The 18878-nt window shown below is 49.5% G+C and overlaps 1 protein-coding gene across 5 annotated transcripts in view; it reads left to right on the top strand.

The window, feature by feature from the left end:
* Positions 1-18878, top strand: part of PTPN14 (protein tyrosine phosphatase non-receptor type 14) — a 138276-nt gene that overhangs the window by 77211 nt on the left and 42187 nt on the right. For all 5 annotated transcript variants that reach the window (XR_014777457.1, XM_084773203.1, XM_084773202.1 and 2 more), the window contains 3 exons: positions 11115-11212; positions 13446-13513; positions 18727-18797. Coding sequence is in view for 4 of the 5 variants with exons in the window: in XM_084773203.1 (XP_084629329.1) it covers positions 11115-11212; positions 13446-13513; positions 18727-18797 (237 nt within the window). In the remaining variant the exon portion in view is untranslated. The remainder of the gene's footprint in view (positions 1-11114; positions 11213-13445; positions 13514-18726; positions 18798-18878) is intronic.

The raw sequence follows: 18878 nt of genomic DNA, 5'->3' as shown, positions 1-18878 counted from the left end.
TAGAAACCTTAGTGTCCTAAAGGCTTTCAGTGGGCCTGAGATGCCATCAAGACACGGGGAAACTACTCTGCTCCTGTGAGCCTCGGGTGTCCAGATCCGCCCATCACCCTGAACAGAAGGAATTGACCATCAAGCTTAAGCTGATGTCCTCACAGTGACAGGTGTGCCAGGGCCTGGTGTGTCACTTGCCTTCTGGCAGGTGTGGAAGCTTAACATGTATTTGAGGGTTGGGGGTGCAGAATGGTGCAGTTACAGAAGCTGAAAAGGGCTTTTCCTGCAGGAGTCAGGGTGGGAGGCAGAAGCCTGGCCCTTGATGGTCTCCTCCACCTCCAGCCGCAGTTCCAAGGTCAAGAGTCTGACTGCAGTAACTTAGAACTGCTTGGATGATTTGTACTTTCTAGGGGATTTATAAGCAATTAGCCCTGTTGCCTCATCCCCCCTTCAAGCATCTATTAAGGATGTAGTCAGTATTTCCTCCTAGACCTTTTGGCAATGGCGTTGCCTGGAGTTAAGGATTCTGAGGAAGAGCTTGTTCCCTGAGGCCGGTGTTAGTCTTCTTCTTCACACTAGGCAAATTACTGACAGCCCACTGCCCCCTCCCCCTACTGCCAATCATATTTTTAGGCATTTCTGCTGACTTCTTGCCACAAACCTGGCTTGTAACCAGAAAGACGGCTCCTTGGGCAGTTGACTCATGCTTGCAGGGGTAATTGAAGCTGCCGTTCCCACAGTGGCTGGGAGGTAATATTGTGGACACATGATGTTCAGGGCAGGCAGGTGTGTATTTCAAGCAGATGAGTCAAGTCATATTTATTAGCAGCATGAGAGGGATGAAGGCTCGCTGCTCTGCAGCTGCAGTTCAGAGGCGTGGCCAGAGCTGCCTAATGAGCAGGCTGCCTTGTGTCTCCTAGTATCGTCTTCCTGTTCTGAACTCCCTCCGCTGGTTGGCAGTTCACATTCACACTCTTCCCATTGCATGAAGGACTGATAGGCTCACCTTCCCTTGCTGTTCATTGTAAGCCTTACACAGACACATTAATACATGCACACATATACACTTGCACATACACATGCATACACACACATACATATGTATATACACATGTACCCACAAACACACACATATACACACGCACACACACACCCATGCACCACACACTCATATGTAAACACACATACACACACATCACACACTTACATACAAACACACATATATATAAACACCACACACACACACACACACACACACACACACCTTTGTTGGTGAGGACTGAATCAGAGTGTGTCTACATGCTAAGAGTTCTACTATTGAACCGTATCCTCAGCCCCAAAGTTTTCCCTCCCTCTCCCCCTCCTTCCCTCTCCTCTTCCTACCTTTCTCCTTGTCCTTCATTTCTGTGTGTATATATTGGGGTGCATGGAGAGATCAGAGGACAACTTTCAGGAGTATGTTCTCTTTCCACCTTCCATCTTGCTGAGGCACGGTCTCTTACTGCTTCTGGCACACTGTATTCCAGGCCAGCCTGCTCACCAACTTCCAGGCAGTCTCCCGTCTCTGCCTCCTGTCTTGCTATAGAGTACGGGATTGTGCATAGCACCGTATTACACGGATTCCGGTAGTTAGACTTATTTTGTCAGGTCTGTGTGGCAGGTACCTTTACACACTGAGCATCTAGCCAGCCCCAAGTGTTTTTGAACTGGCTTTCTCAGTGTTTCCCCATGGTCTTGAACTCTCGTTCTCAAGTGATGCTCTTGCCTCAGGCTGCTGAGCACAGGGTCTGAAGTTATACACCACACCTAGCCATTTCTGAAACTCTTCATGCCCTAGACACAGCAGCTGATGGCCTTGCGAGGAAGGGACTCATTCCCTCTGTCCCTCCTCCTGTGTCACTCAGGAGCACTCACCCAGCCTCTAGATGCTGATGTGGAAGGTCCCTGAGGAGATGCTGCAGGAGCCTGGCGAGCTATGCAGGGCAGTGCAGTAGGGAGGGGTGCTGGGGATGGGGGGGACACTGGGAGCTAGGGGGCTGGGGGACAATAGAGGCTTCGAGAAGTCCTATGGGACTGTGACCTCTGCTGCTCTGTATGGGGATTTAGAGAAAAATTCACCTGAGCCTAGAGGGTAGCCTGGTGGTCACAGGTAGAGTCGCCTTGGGGAGAGGCTGGCGGTGAAAGGACTGCCCAGCATGCACGCAGGCTGCTGTTCTGGAGGCCAAAGACAGAAAGCAGGTCCTTCTCTGAGTTGCTCTGCTCTGGGCCTTGAAGCCTTTTCCTTATTAAGAATGCGGCATGTTTTGGTCACCTGCTTTTTTTTTTTAAAGATAAAATTCATAAAATGTAAAAATCACCGTGTTACTTATTTAAACACAGGCAACTCGCTGCTTTTAGTGCATTCACAGAGTTGGGGGACCATCTTTATTGTCTAATGTCTGAACTCCTACAGTCATTTTTTCCCCCCACCTCTTCCCCAGGTTCTGATATCTTCCTATCATTGAAATCTTAGAAATGCGGACTTCGTGTCTGACACCTTCCCTTAGCCCGATGTCTCAAAGTCTGCCCACAGTACGGTTCATGTCCGTATCCATTCTTGTTCTTAAGGCTAGCCTAGGCTGGTCCTGAGTGTGTGATTCTCTGGTGATGATTACAAGCAAGTCCCACACTCAGTGACTCCACCCCTTCCTGTAGTCCCATACTCAGTGACCCCGCCCCTTCCTGTAGTACCATACTCAGTGACCCGCCCCTTCCTGTAGTCCCAAGGTCAGTGACCCCGGCCCTTCCTGTAGTCCTAAACCCAGTGACCCCGCCCCTTCCTATAGTCCCAAGGTCAGTGACTCCGCCCCTTCCTGTAGTACCAGGGTCAGTGACCCCACCCCTTCCTATAGTCCCAAGGTCAGTGTGACCCCATCCCTTCCTGTAGCTTTATAGCAAGGTGTGTTGGAGCATATTTTGTTTCTTCATCTGCAACTGACAATGTGACTTTTTAAAAATGTTTTTTGTTTTGTTTTGTTTTTATTTAACTTTAATTTATGTGCGTTGGTGTGAGAGTGTCAGATCTTGGAGTTACAGACGGTTGTTACAGACGGTTGTGAGCTGCTATTGTGGGTGCTGGGATTTGAACCCGGGTCCTTTGCATGAGCAGACAGTGCTCTTAACCACTGAGCCATCTCTCCAGCCCAACAATGTGACTTTTTATCTTGTGGTGACTGTAAGTTACAGTACTCAAAGTACTGTTTTGTTTGTTTTGTTTTGTTTTCCCCCTCTCTCACTCTGTACCTGAGGCTGTCTTTGAACTCACAGAGACCTGCCTCTGCCTTTGACTATTGGGATTAAAGGTGTGTGATACCACACCTACCTCATATCCAAGGATTAAAAATTTTTGGTTACATTTGTTTATGTGCGTGCATGTGTGTGCATATGGTATGTGTGTGCGTGCACGTGTGCACACATGCTCGTTTCTCCTCTTCCACTGTGTGGGATGGAAACAAGGTCATCAGGGTAGCAGGCAAACAGCTTTACCTGCTGATCCACCTTGCCAGCTCCTCGTACACAAGTTTTTCGTGTGACTTTAAATCCCTAATCTTCTTGGCTATACTTGGGGGGCATAATTGTGGGGTGGGCATGGATAGTTCTCTATAACTTTCTTAGAAGTTATAACACTGTGTTCTGAACTCTGAGAGATTTAAAGGTGGGTTAAAACAAGCTCACATTTTATTTTGACATCAACACTTCATACTGTATTTTTTAGGCTTCTGCGGTCTTGGCTCATCTCAGCCAAAGCAGGCAGGCCCTGTCTGGTCCTACAGATAAGACTGAACAGGAAGGGATCTGAGCCCACAGACAGTCCCTCTTGCTCTGTGATGTGCTGTGGAAACTGAGTTCCTTTCTCACACAGAGCCCTGGTTCAATAGAGGCCACTATTAAGGAGTTTATGGTCTCTATATGCTGTACTTGGAGTCCCTGTAATTTGTTGTAATTAACTCAAGAGTTCAAGAGCAGAGAGCGTGGCCCACGTCTGGGCTTGCCTTGGTCCTTACGCAACATTGCTGTCACTGGTCTTTTTTTCCCCTATGGCTCAAGGCCTGTGTGTGTTTGTGTGCATTTAATCGAACATTATCCTTTTTAGGAAGGAGTCGCAGGCCTTTGAGTCACAGAAACTTAGCCTTCCTAAGAGGTTAGGTGTCTCTGGTGAGAGAAGGGCACTACTGACCAGGTGTTACTGAAACCTTGTGCGGCTGAACACGTGCCAAGAGAATCCTGTGTGCGTGGTTTTGTTTTCTTGAGTACACGTCAGTGAGCTCGTGACTGTGAGTAAGGCCGGAGACAGGCTTTCCCTCTTAAGGTCATCATTGTCGCTTGGAGGGTGAGTCCCTTTCCATCTGCTCGAGGACACTTTGTTTCCCATGGTTGTCAGAGCGCTCGCTCGCTTTGAACTGCGGCGGGCGTGGTTTTAATTGACCGTCAACTCGGACATTCATTAAACATAAAAGCTTTGAGATAGTGCACAGGCCAGGTACCAGACACATTATTATGAATGTCAGGAGGTGTGAACTGAAATTCTTCCCGAGGGTTTTGAGGGCTCAGGGCTGGGGAAGGAGATGGCCAGGCCCACCTAGGGACTGTCTTGTCTGGATGTGGAGGACAAAGCCAGTGTGAGCCACCCTGCCCATTATTTCCCCCTGCAGCTGAGAGCAGCCTTTGGAATGCTGGGATGCGCTTTGTCTCCCTGCTGCTACCCAGGCTGCTCAGCTTGCTCCCTCATACCCCAGAATGCTAGGACAGCACGTCTTGATCTTTTCCTCCCACCTTCCTTTCTTATTTGTACACCAAAACATCAGACAGAAAGCAGTGTTCTGTCAGGTGCATTCTCCACCATCCTGGGAGAAGGTTCCAGTACGTTCCAGCTAAGAGGCTTTCTGCTGCCACTGGTTGTGAGGAAAGGTTTCTAGACAGGAAATGGTGTTTTAAACCTTACCCTGCTTTTAGCCTCCCAGCCGGTAATGACCTTCCCCACTCGGATCCTCCATAGTTCTGTAGAGATGGCAAAGACAGAATATCAAGATGTCCTCCAAATCATGGCATCTACAGCGGCTCCTCAGTTGAGAGAAATTGGCTGGGCTGGATTTGAGCAGTGGAGGAAGGATGAGCTGACAGGAACACATGGTCACACCAGGGCGATGGACTAGTGGTCGTAGCTCAGAGTGCCGTAAAATCCACCTCCCTTCAGGCAGCACAAAACCAGATCCAGAGAATTCTTGGAGTGCACCCTGCGGTATGGTTATAGGCCAGCCTCCCCAAGGCTGAGGCACACACAGGACTAGTGGTGAAGGACCAGCCTCCTCAAGCCTTCCTTGGAAGTCCACACACACCCTGGAAGTGGTGCTTTGTGTCTTATTTTTATTTGGGGATGTCAGGGAAATGGAGGTCCCCTCCTTTTATGCCAGTGGCCCACCCTGCTTGGATATGATGGCATCTGGCTTTTGGTTTAAGAAATAATATCACCTTGGACAAGTGGTTCTCTCTGAGAACAGTTTCCTGCTGTCTACATGGAAAGTCTGAGCTTGGATGTTAAAGTCTAATTAAAGTTTACACTTAACTAGACAGCATCAGTTTACTGCCCCAAAATCTCTAAGGCACTCGCAATCAGATGACTGCTGCCGCCCACTTCGTCTGTTCACCTGAGGCTAAAGCTGTTTGCGATGTCATCTTTGTCCACGATACAGGATCAACATAAAAGAATCCCTTTTTGCATGCTGATGGTTTCAGGACAAAAGGTAGTAGGAATCACAGGGGCTCTGAAGATGTCTGCTGTACTCACACTCCATGAGGCCAACACTGTTATCAGGAAATGAGGTCATCTAGGGGTGGGGGGTGGGGAGGTCCTCCGAGCATCTACAGCACCACAGCAGTCCACCGTTCCTCTGCCTCCATCCTGTGGTCCTCACAGGGCAGTTGGCAAATCCAAGTCCAAAGGCTTTGCCGTTGTCCAAGCTTCTTCCCAACTGGGAGCTTCTCCGCTGCCCTGGACTTGGAGTGAAGGATTCTGTTGGGGGAGGGGTGGGAAAATATTCTCAAAGCTCCTTGTCTGTGTCCTCAGCCTCTCAGTTCCTGGTGCCTTTCTCGCCTTTCTCGCCGCCCTGCTTTCTTTGCAGGCTACCACAAGGCGCTTCTCAACTGGAAGGGACAGACCTGCAAATAGAGCACAGGCAGAATTCAGATTGTTCACGTGTGACTTCAAGTGGAGATAAGAGTCTCAGCCACACACTTGAAACAGAGGGATAACATTGTGCCATGTTGGGTTTTTTGTTTGCTTGTTTGTTTGTTTTGGGCGGGGCTCTCGGTACATCTATCATAATACGGAGTTCTCCATTTAGAGAACTTGCTTTAGATTAAAATCACGATGAAAACAACACAATGAGGACATTTTACCTTTACTCAACGTGTGGAATCATAGCCTGATTCTTACAGGGAGAGCCAACTTGTAACTTAAAACCAGTCTCTGCGGCCAGATGGAGTGTTTCAAGGGCTTTGAATACGAGGAATGTTTTAACATTTTCCTTGCAAGCTTAGATTCAAAGAGGACCTCGCTGGAAACTTGGCCGTGCTTCATTTCCTGGCATAAGGATTGGCTGGATGGGTTTTTTTCCTTTCCACCCACAGTGCTGACAGGGTGGAGTGTACTTCCATGAAATTGTATGTTTCCAAAATAGGACCCACGGTTTTTCTTCACTGCAGTTAGAGTTGTATGTCTAACCAAAACAGAGAGGAACCCAACAATTCTAAAAACAGAACGCCAGCTCTGCTCTCAAATCCTATGGGACGCCATTTTTATATTTTACAAAGGCGCTTTCAGTGGGAAAGTAAACGGAGCAAATAATTTCCAGATTAGTCCAAATTTTGTTCTTAATTTTTTTTTTGTCTTACTAGTAACAGGCAAAGTCTCATACCAGTGCGCAAAGGTCTCTCTGTAGGATGGATGGCTGCCAGACTAAAGCGTACACAGCTCTGACGTTCTGTATCCAGGCATGAGCCTACACCAGCCTATGTTTGAGGAACATTCTAGTGTCCCTTGCTGTAGGATTGGAGTAATTGTTTTCTGTCACATGGCGATCCGACTAGACCCTGTTGTGTATGTGGGCTGTCACAGGATGGTCTGGACAGAACGTGTCATGTATGTGGGCTGGGCTGGGGCCCAGTGGGTAGCGAGCTTCTCTAGCATGACAACCCTGGGCTCACTCCTTGGCACTGCATACAGGCTCCTGCGTCCAGAGGGTAGAGACAGGAGGAGCAGGGGTTCAAGGTCATCCTTGGTTACTTGGGGAGTTGGAGGCCAGTCTGGGCTGCGTGAGGCCCTGTCAGAAAAGCAGCAGCAACAAAAGAATGGGTGCTGATGAACAGCAAGCGTCGGACTCAGGAGAGGAGTCGCTCTGGTGCTTGATCTTGTGGGTGTCTTGGTCACTGTCTCGTCCCCAGAAGACTCTGCCGACAGTCTCTTGGCTGGCCACTTTCACGTCGAGGGTGACACGGGAGACGGCTTCAGTTCTGGCACACGCATGAGGACACCCTCACAAATGTTTCCCCCAGGTCCTGGGGGACTGCCCTATTAGACAGCACAATACAGAACTGCGCTGGCTAGGGTCCTAGCCAGGCAGGGACAGGCCTGGTCCTCCAGAATATCACAGTGGATTTTGCATTCATGCTTTCCTGAAAATGCTTCCTAAATTCATGCTGACACCTGCCTGCCCCTTTGGCTTGAATAAGTCAGAAGCAACCCCGCAGTTGAGAAGGGGATGTCACAGGAGATTCAAACATTGTATATAAGGAGTATTATGAGATGACACCCACCCTGCCTCACTCCCCACCCCTCACCCCCCCCACCTCACTCCCCCCCCAACCCGCTCCCCTCTCCCCCCCCGCCCTGTTTGGTCAGTTTTGAGAATTCCATTATAACTTTCCTCAGTACACTTGAAGGTGCCTTCTGGCCTGAGAGCCTGCTCATAGGAGCTGAAGGGGTTTCCGTTTTTTTTTGTTTTCGGCCCTTTAGCTTAACTGGAGAGGGACACAGTGTGGCCCACAGGGCGCAGCCTCCACCTTTCCTTGTCCCACTTTCTGCTCCCATTCTCTCAGTTTTGAAAGTAGGATCTTCAGACTCGAAGTGGCTCGTCTTCAAAGATGTATCTGCTTTCACAGTGAACTCTTGGCACTTAAAAGGGGTTTTGATAACTTAAGGACCCTCTTGCCGGCTCTGGTTCCTCACTCTAAGAACTGCTGGGGTTGCGGAGATGAAAGCTCCTCCACAAAAGACTCCCAGGCACTTCCCAGGGGCTCTTGAAGAGAGGGTACCTGGAGTGAGTGAGGCACTGTTCCCTGGAGAACTGGCCCAGGGACGCAGTGTGCAGGATGACGGAGGTCACTGAGCGCAGAGCCTTGAACAGTGCATGCAGAACTCAGAAGGCTGTTCTCTGAGGTGAGAAACCTCCCTTGCTCCCTCCTCAGGCTCATGGACCTGCCTCCCAGCAGGTGCACCAATACTGTGCATTGTCCCTTAGCTGTTGCCTGGGGGGGGGGGGACGACTCATGGTTTAGCTCAGGCTGGCCCAGAGTTCACTATATAGCCTGGGCTGGCCTTGAATTTGTGATCCTCTCGTCTGAGCTCCTTGAGTGCTGGAATTAGAGATTCACACTGCCACAGCTGCTGTTGGTTTTAAACAGCAGCATTTCATGTGTTTGAATAATTGGCTGTGCCAGCTTTGCCTGCAGCCGAGAAGGGTGTGCTTCTCCACACAAAGGGGAGAGTGTGAGGTCCTGGTGGGGTTCCTGCAATTCAGCGGACCAGAGGAACTGGGGTTGTGACTGCAGCCTGGCTCAGAGGGGAAACAGGCCAGCATGTGCCAGTGGACTGTACTGTATGGGCCAGCCTCTAATTCTCTTTGGGAGAAATATCAAAACTGGGAAATAACGGATTGGAGAATGGATGCTCTGCGCAGAGAAAGTGAGTGAAGCATGTGCAAATGTGGCCATTTGGGATTTTGATTTACTCTTGTCAGGATTCTAAAGTTCATATAAAATTGTGTTTCAGTGTTGTTTGTTCAAATTCCCATGAGGGAACACGTCATGGCTTCCTTTCCCACTGTCATGTACTGTCACTAAGCTAAGCTCTCTAAGAATCAATCTGTTCCTCCTTCCCTCCTTCACTACCTCCCTCTCTCCCTCTCTCTCCCCACTCTGTGTCTCTTTTTCTTCTCTCTCTCCCTCTCTCTGTTTCTTTCTCCTTCCTTCTCTCTCCCTCTCCCCTACTTCCTCCCTCCTCTCCCACTCCTTTCCTCCCCCCCCCCCCGCCCCGTCTCTTTCTTTGCCTGTGTGTGTGTGTGTGTGTGTGTGTGTCTGTCTGTCTGTCTGTCTGTCTGTCTGTCTGTGTGTCTGTGTGTCCCCCTCCCTCCCCTTGCGCACACACCTTGCCCTTGGTTCCGCTGGGTTTTGCATTGATCTTTCTGTCTCCTCTCTTGGTCTGAGAACTTTCAGAGCTGGAGACGCTGGCTTCTCATGGCCAGCAAATGGCTTTGGCTGTAAGTTCTTGTGTGTTGTTCCTTGCCTGTGTGCGAGGACTTGGAGGTCAGAGGAGTCAGAACGGTGGTGACAGGTAAGGACAGAGCAGCGTCCACTCCTTCGATGTATAAGTAGACAAAAGGTTTTCTGCTGGGCTGGCCTCTCAAGCTAAAGCTCAGTGAAGATGGTTCGTTGATACAGCCAAATGATACAGGCAGGAGGAAAGTTCCCAATTGAACAGTGCAACCTGTGAAATGGTTATGAATGTATCAGATAAAATGTCAGGTGTGAGCGGGAAACAGAAGTTGGCTTTCTGTTGTATACTAGGTGTGATTTAAAAGGATTTATTAAGTAGCTCCCTTGTTTGCCCTTCAGATCTGAATCTAGGTTTTTCCCACCAGAGATGAACCTGTTTTGCTTCCCTGCCCTATAGACCCAGGGTGGCTGGGATAGGGTGGACAGAGAGCCAACAGTGTCTTACCCTCTTGAGGTCACTAGGCTAGTGTGTCACAGCACCTATGATAGTGCAGGTATACTCAGCTAGTCTGTTCCCCTGATTGTCTCTGGGTAACCTCTGGATTCGCAGACACACTCCTCAGAGTCAAGCTATAAAACATAAGTGATTATACCAAGAGCAGAAGGGCCAGGTCCGTCAGTATTTCAGACAGCATTGTAGGGGGCAGTCTGCTTGGAGGCATGACCCTGGGAGGCTCGGAAGCAAATGCCTGCTGGGAGGAGGCTTCTGGGCCTGTGGGTCATCCTGAGGGAGTGGCTTAGTCAGCTGGGGCAGTGTGCTTGTTCCAGCTCCTCATCCGGCGAGGCTGACATTCTCTGTCTGCATTCTGTTTTTGGAAGAGATGCTCCAGGATGGAAAGTTAAAATCAACTACGTTTTCATGTGTCTCAATTAGGTGAGGTGAAGCCTCGCTCTGAAAAGCTTCAGCAGAATTCCACATTATCTGACCAATTAGTGATCTGGTCTGCCACACTTTGGCATTTATACATTTTTATTTTTTAAGACTCATTTTTATTATTTTAAAATTTTAAGGGGCTAAAGAGATGGCTCAGAGGTTAAGATCACTACTTGCTTTCCCAAAGGTCCTGAGTTCAATTCCCAGCAATCACATGATGGCTCACAACCATCTATAATAAGATCTGGTGCTTTCTTCTGGGATGTAGGCAGAACACTGTACACATAATAAGTAAATAAATAAATCTTTAAAAAATTTATTTGTACTTCAGTTAGGACAACCAATATAGTCTCCCTACCCAGAGGTCCATCTCTCAGGTGATTCTAGATTTTTTCAAATCGACAATTAAGCCATGGAAAGCAGGCACCGTGTTGCCGTGACATTCTTGGTCTCCTGAGGACCCACCGGCAAAGCATTCCAGAATAGTCTCATTCACAGTGAGCTGGCTTCAGCACCCGCTGCCCTGAACAGTGGGACACAGGTAGGGTCAGAGGTCACTGTCCGTCTGCAGAGGTGATAATACAGTGTCACCTGTGTCCTGCTGTGACCGTCTTGCAGTGTCTGTGTGTTTATTATGGTCATCTCTTTCTCCCCATAACAGATACCAGTATTACCTGCAAGTCAAAAAAGATGTGCTCGAAGGGCGGTTGCGGTGCTCACTGGAGCAAGTGATCCGGCTCGCCGGCTTAGCTGTGCAGGGTAAGTCATCCTGTGAGGCCCCAGCTTCTGCTTCCTTATGCTGTCTCAGGCAAACAGGGAGATGTGGCCTAACAACCTCTGCCTGAGGCTCCCTGGTCAGTTCACGCTGTTTTGCAGTAAGATGAAAAAACTCTTGATTTGGGGGCGCTGGGAACTGAACCCACGTCCTCCTCAAAGACAGCCAGTGTTCCGAACCGCTGAGCCATCTCTCCAGCCCCAAGAGAGTACGTAATGTCTAAGAAGAAGCCTTCCAGCTTCTTGCCCGCTGCAGAGTTCTTAGAGCGCCGGCTTCTGTCCACTCCAGGGTCCGAGGGAGAAGCACTGGCGCTGCGGTCATTGCGGCACCACCAGAGGCCCGAGAAGACCCTGGTGGCCTTATCTTCCAATTGGGCCTTTCTCCTTTAAGAGGCTGTCTTTACTGTTCCCACTGCTCATTCCTTTGGGGGGTACTCTGGCCATACTGGGTGTTGAAGACCCTTGAGGAAGTTGGTGGACTCAATCTGAATTCCCTTTTTCATTGGGTCCTTAAAGTGAACATTTTGCCTGTATGGTGAAACCATTTTTTTTTTAAACCATATTATGTTTAAACCATCATTCTCTTGGGCTGGGGAGATGGTTCATAGGTGTAGTGCTAGCATGCCAGGATGAAGGCCTCAATTCGGATCCCATGAGTGCACATAAAAGTTGAGCACATCTGTGCATTAGCATTGGAGGGCGGAGACAGGAGGCTCCTGGGGGCTTGCCGGACAGAACAGTGAACTTCAGACTTAGCTGGAGACCCTGGCTCATAGAATAAGGTCGCAGAAGCAATTGAGAAGGAGCAGAGATTGGCCTCTTGTCTCCACGCGCACACAGATGGATGAACGCACCCATGCGCGTGCGTGCAGTGCCCCCCTCTCTCCAGCGCTCCCTCATGTTTCTAGCAGCCCCCTTTAGAAAGACACACCCACAGAAACAGAAAAGCAGATAGGAGATGTGGGTGATCATACCTGAAACAGGCTTAGGGAGCATCTCTGCCGCTCTGAGCGCCTCACCTGAGTGGCAGATGCGCTTCACCTCTAGGGGGACCTGCACTGTCTCTGCGACTGTGTCCTGCTGACCTCTTTGTGTGCAGATGTAGCCCCTCTTCCTTGCCAAGCCTTTCCCATGGAATCGAGATCCCCTGTGGGGTTGGGTTCTGTAAAAGCGGGGCAGAGAAAGGCGAGGTTATTTCTTGGGACTCAGTTTGCACAGGCCCCAGTGTGGTTGTGAGAGAGATGGCAGTGGGGACGCGCGCCCCAGTGTGGTTGTAAGAAAGATGGCAGTGGGGAAGCGCGCCCCAGTGTGGTTGTGAGAGAGATGGCAGTGGAGACGCATGTCCCAGTGTGGTTGTGAGAGAGATGGCAGTGGGGACGCGCGCCCCAGTGTGGTTGTGAGAGAGATGGCAGTGGGGACGCGCGCCCCAGTGTGGTTGTGAGAGAGATGGCAGTGGGGATGTGCGCCCCAGTGTGGTTGTGAGAGAGATGGCAGTGGGGACGCGCGCCCCAGTGTGGTTGTGAGATAGATGGCAGTGGGGACGCGCGCCCCAGTGTGGTTGTGAGAGAGATGGCAGTGGGGACACGCGCCCCAGTGTGGTTGTGAGAGAGAGAGATGGCAGTGGGGACGTGGGCCCCGGTGTGGTTGTGAGAGAGATGGCAGTGGGGACGCGCGCCCCAGTGTGGTTGTGAGAGAGATGGCAGTGGGGATGCGTGCCCCAGTGTGGTTGTGAGAGAGATGGCAGTGGGGAAGGAGGGACTTCCTGGCATCTTGCGACATGTGAATGTGTTCAGGAGCTGTGAGGGTTTCCGAGGTTGCTTGCCAAGGGTGATTTACCGTGGGGGTTTCCAGCTACATTTCTCCATATTAACCTTGACTTAGAAAGTCCCCTTGGCAGACAGGCATGAGGTACCAACCTGGTACACACTCGACAAACAAACAGAGGATTGTTTGCAAGTCTTTAAATAGCCATCAGGGCTTGCTTCCAAATTATCCCACTCTTTAAAAAAAAAATTACCTAGTGGTATTCACATGCCAATACTGATAGTTGCTAGGTAAAAGTGGGGACAACAGCAGGTATAGCTTGGCACTGGTCTTGTTTAATGGGGCAGCAGGGAGAGTGCAGTAGACAGGTATATGTAGGCACAAGTTTGCCATGACGTATTCTGTCTGTGTCTTCCTGTACTGACTGCTGTTGTCCTCTGTCTTTTCTTCCCAGCTGACTTTGGAGACTATAACCAATTCGATTCCCAAGAATTCCTCCGAGAATATGTACTGTTTCCTATGGTGAGTCTGCTTCTTTTTTATTGGAGTTTTGCTTTCCTTGGACATTTTCATTCTTTATTTTGAGATTCTCTGTGCTTCCTGGGGGAGGCGTTTCATGAAGCACCAGGAAATGAGGGTGCCTCCTTCCACTTCAAGATCCTTCCTGGTTCCCCGACTCCCCAGGCGGAACCTTGGTGGTATAGAGATTGGTTCCAATAGTGTTTTTTATTCTTTTGATGGAATCTTTTTAAGTTTTTTATGTAACAGTCATATAATCAGGAAATGTGGGCTATTTTACCTCTTTCTTTCCTGCGTAAACCTTCCACCCACCCACCTGTCTGTCTGTCTGTCTATCTCATCTGCTTATCTATATTTATCATCTATCTATCTATCTATCTATCTATCTATCTATCTATATTTATCTATCATTTATCATCTATCTATTCATCTATCTATCTTTTATCTATCCATCTAGCTAGCTAGGTCATTTGTTTATCTATATTTGTCTATCATCTATTTCTCTCATCTATCTATTATTACTCTGGCTATTTCAGCTAGACTGCTAGTACCATTTGAATGCGAGCGATGAGAGTGGGCAGGAGGTAGCTCAGTTGTAGGTCACTCTCCTAGCTCGTGTAGCCGTGGGTTCAATTCCCCAGAACGAGAGGATGAGAGCTGGGAGGATGGTGAGAATACACAGAAACCGGGCTGGTTTGTAGGAGCATAAAAGCATATGAAATATAGGCACGAATTCCCTTCCCTCGAGGAGTTGAAGGACTTATGTAATGACAACTATAAGACACTAATGAGAGAAATTCAAGATTACATCTGAGAGGACGGAGCCCCCAACTGAGAAAATACCTCCATAAGATCAGGTTTTAGGCTTCCCCATAGGGCACTTTCTTAGTTAGTGATTGCTGAGAGAGGGCTCACTCAGCCCAGTCGGTGGCGCCATCCCTGGCCTGGTGGTCCTAAGTTCTATAAGACAGCAGGCTGAGCAAGCCGTGAGGAGCAAGCCAGCAAGCAGCACCCCTCCGTGGCCTCTGTTCAGCTCCTGCCTCTAGGTTCCTCCCCTGTTTGAGTTCCTGTTCTGGCTTCCTTTGGTGATAGGCTGTGGGTGCAAAAGCCACTTAAAGGCTTTCCTCTCCAGCTTGCTTTTGGTCATAGTGTATCATCATAACAGTAGTAACCCAAGCTAAGACACCACGTGATGCTGGCTGACACAGCATGGCACTGGCTTACAAGCAGACATGTTGACCACTGGAATGAAATGGAGCCCAGAAACAAATCCACACATGTACAACCAGTTGGTTTTTGACAAAGAGGCCAAGGCCATGCAAGGGAAATGGCAGTATCTTCAGGACATTGTGTTGGGAGAGCTTGGGATCCACATAAAATAGAGTAAAATCGGGGCCGTTACTCACCCAGTGTGTATGAGTCAGATCCAAGTGGATTAAGATGCAGACATAAGCCCTCAGCTTTAAAACTGTTGGACAGAGATGGAGAGAATGCTACAAGGCCTTTGTCTTGGCGATGATTTCTGACGTATTACCCCTAAAGGACAAGGAACTAACAAGCAGCAGGGGTCACATCAGACTAAAGAAGTAATGCACAGTAAAGGCCATGATTTACAGAACAAAACTCACACGTGAGGAGAAAATATTTGCAAATCATACTCTGGATAAGGCTCTTGCCGCCAAATCTATGGAAGTCAAGTATGATGATAAGGAAACACTTAACCCTGTTACAAATGAGCGCGCAAGTTGAATAAACATTTCTCAAAAGAAGATAAAAATAAACCCAGGAGACGTGTGAAGACTATTCAGTGTCAGTGATCACGAGGAAATACCAGTGTAGTGTACAGAGGAGTGCGGCTTCTGGTGGGGTAACTGCAGTGTTAGTGTTAGTGTTAGTGTTAGTGTTAGTGAGGGCAAGGGGAGAAAGGACTCGTGCCTACCCCAGTTGCTAGGATGTGTGTTAGCACAGTCACAAGGAAGGTATGGAAGAGATAAGATCTTCTCATAAACACATGTGGTTGTTACCTGTAACCGTCATGGAGACACTTTCTACTGAACACATCACAGTGCTCAGTAGCCACATGTGTGTCTTGGGGCTGCTGTGTGGGAAAGATCAGAAATGTTTTATCTTCCCCCGGAGTCCCCCTGGGAAGTGCTCACTGTGAAGCTGGTGGCTGCCTGTGCTGAGCTGGGACTGTGTCTAGGCTTGGCCTTCCCCGGCCCTTGTTTTTCTTCTCTGAGTACACATCCCCTGCCCGCCCTGCCATGATCTGTTGTGGGGGGGTCTGTCATCTGAAATTTTACCACATAGTCGCTGAATGGTTCTGAGGCTATATTGGGGCTGACACCCTTTACCGGCCACACAACCTCGAGCAAATTAGCTGATTGCCCTAAGCCTTAGTCTTCTCATCTGAGATGACAGTAACCTCAGTCCCTGTAGGTACCTAAGTTGGTCCAGGGTGAAGTCTCAGTAACCAGTCACTTGCATGTGTTACTATTATAATCATGCTCTGTGACATGCCGCCATCTGCATTCCAAAGTGCAAGACAACAGGAAAAGCAGAGGGACAGAGGGACGGACAGAATGCCGTTTACCAAAACCAAGAAGTTGTCTATCATCAAAACCTCTTGCCCGGTAACATGAAGGTTACGTGCCATACAGCGGGTTTAGCTCAGTCAGTATGTGTTGGCCACTTACTTTGCATTATGAACTTGGAAGGGCCGTTGTGGAAAAGCCCTGTGACTGGCTTCTCACGGGATGGGAGGGATGCTGACTTTGAGGTACCCATATTCCAGCAGGCAAAGGAGAGCAAGGAATGAAATAGCACGGTGCACAGATAACCAGAGAAGAGACAGTTGCAGACAGTACATACAAGAGGGGTGTGAGAGGCACCCACCATGGAGGAGGTGTGTCCAGGGGAGGGAGGGCACCATGGTGCTCAGTGACATTTCCCATTTCATAGCCCTGCTGTGTGTGTCTTCCCAGAATCACAGGCGGGCACAAGTATAAAAAGACACAGTAGAATCTGTGTTGAGAACACAAGCTTGCCAGAGGCTCTGAACTCTCAGGGGGAGGAGGCGTGGAAGCAATGGCTGGGTCCCTCTGAAGAAAGGCCCAGATGCCTGCCCAGGTGTTGGCCTAACTGTGCAAGCAGTGGGGGGCCGCGGAAAGCTGTCAGCTTTCTGCTTGGTTTTCCTGGAGCTCTCAAAGGGAAGCATGCATTCCTCTGCCTGAGGGGGGAGGGGCCGAGGGAAGGCAGGGTGGAGGGGCCCTGTTTGATCTTGCTCAGTCCCTGAGTTGTCAGGTGGCACTTCTTCAGCAGAAAAGAACAAAGCACACAGCCGTTCCACAGATGTGTGGCTGTGGCACACACCCTGCGTTTGTTATGCAGCCACTGCCATACTCACACATCTCTGGGATGTACATACCTTAGCACCCCACCCCCCACCCCCACCCCACCCTTGCACATATACACAGGTGGAGGCACTGAGCTGAGTGTAATTGCAGAAGGGTGCCTTTGGGCATTTTCAAAGTTGGAGCTGAGAGTTTAATGCGGCCTTTTGATCTTCACGTCAGCTTATTCTGTCCCTTTGTGCCTTTCAGAGCTAGCACCTGGCGTGGCTGCCTGAGACGCACGCAGCTAGTGTCTCAGGCACACAGACCCTGCTAGTCTCACAGCAGGAAGCTTACTTATTTCCTTTTGGTCATCTCAGTGGCCATCTAGATGTCAATCAGTAATGTGACAAACAAAGAGTCCATTCGCCCCACCCGCCTCTCTCTGCTTCTCAGGAGCTTAGAACCCTCCAGACAAAACTGCCACAGTCGTGGGCTAGTTTTTCAGCATTCAGCAATACCGACTGTTGTTCTGAGGTGGACTGCTTCTTAATAGTTAAGTGTCCATTGTTGTGTGTTGTTGGGCGTAGTGGCCCATGCCTTTAATCCCAGCACTCGGGAGGCAGAGGCAGGAGGATCACTGTGAGTTCAAGGCCAGCCTGGTCTACAAAGAGAGTCCAACTAAGGCTATGCGGAGAAACCCTGTCTCCAAAACAAACAAACAAACAAAAAGTATGTGTGCATGTGTGTATGTGTCTGTGAGCTGCCCAAGACAACTATTTCAGCAGTCCCCAGCTCTCCAGCACCCGTACTAAAGACCACGAGCCACCCAAGCCATCTTTTTTTCACATAGAGTCTAAGGATAGAACTTGGGTCTTCAGATTTTGACCTCAGCCCTGTGGGCAGGGAGAAGGCATCTGCAGACGGTGGCTGGAAGGTTCTCGGCATCACCCACATAGCTTAGAAGCCAAAGGTGCATGCTTTGCCCTCTCGGTGCCCAATAGCCGTGTGTTCCTTTTGGCTGAGATGCGAAGGGGGGCGGGGCACAGCTACACACACCTGTGGTCCTGCAGAAGTTCCTTGAGGCCCGTCTCCGCCCCTCCCCCTCCCACGTTGAACAGTGAGTTACACCAGGAGGAGCCAGCTCTGCCATCATGCAGCTTAGATCCATTGCCTGGAATTTTCGAGGTAGACAAGAAGTCCTGGCACACTTGAGTCCAAGGACTCAACCGGCTTCTACCCTAATCATTAAAAGCACAGACCCACAGGCTGCAGAGATTGCTGGACAGAAAAGGGCTGGCAAGGACATGAGCTTGATTCTCAGAATCCAGATAAAAGAGAAGCTGGCTCACAGTCCCTGTGCTGAGGAGGCGGAGCCAAGGGGTTCCTGGAGCTTTCTGGCTAACTGGCCTCGCCTACCTGGTGAGTTCTAGGCTAGGGAGAGTCCCTGTCTGTAAAATAATAACAACAACAAACCAACTCCCCAGGGTGGCTACACCTCCTCAGTGTAGGAGCAAGAGCCCATCCATACACACACATGCATGTTCATATGCACATACATGTGCAGTTGCACACACATGAATATACACACATGAATATATACATGTACAAAGTACACAAGTACATACCAAGCAGTTTAATAAAAGTGCATGTGGGAGACAAACAGACAGAGAAAAAGATAGATAGAAAAAAACCTGTCTGGGACCCAAGGCTGTGATAGGAGCTGTGTGCAACAGCAGAAACCAAACTGTTGAGCCCATTCTTCTGCAGTGTGTGTGTGTGTGTGTCTGTCTGTCTGTCTGTCTGTCTGTCTGTCTCACTGGGGACACCTGACAAGGAGCCACTGACACACCATCCCTGATCTGAGTGCTCCTCTCTTTCCAGGATTTGGCCCTGGAGGAAGCTGTCCTAGAGGAGCTGACCCAGAAGGTGGCCCAGGAGCACAAAGCTCACAGGTGAGGCAGGTGATGGCTGACTCCAGCACAGCACACCGTCTGTAGGACAAGGCCTTCATGGCTCCTCCCTGGCCCTGCCTG

This window comes from Acomys minous, assembly GCF_964271855.1.
Source record: "Acomys minous genome assembly, chromosome: 1".
NCBI lineage: Eukaryota > Metazoa > Chordata > Mammalia > Rodentia > Muridae > Acomys > Acomys minous.
Note: the sequence above shows the minus strand (reverse complement) of the source record. Positions and strands in the feature narration are given on the sequence as shown.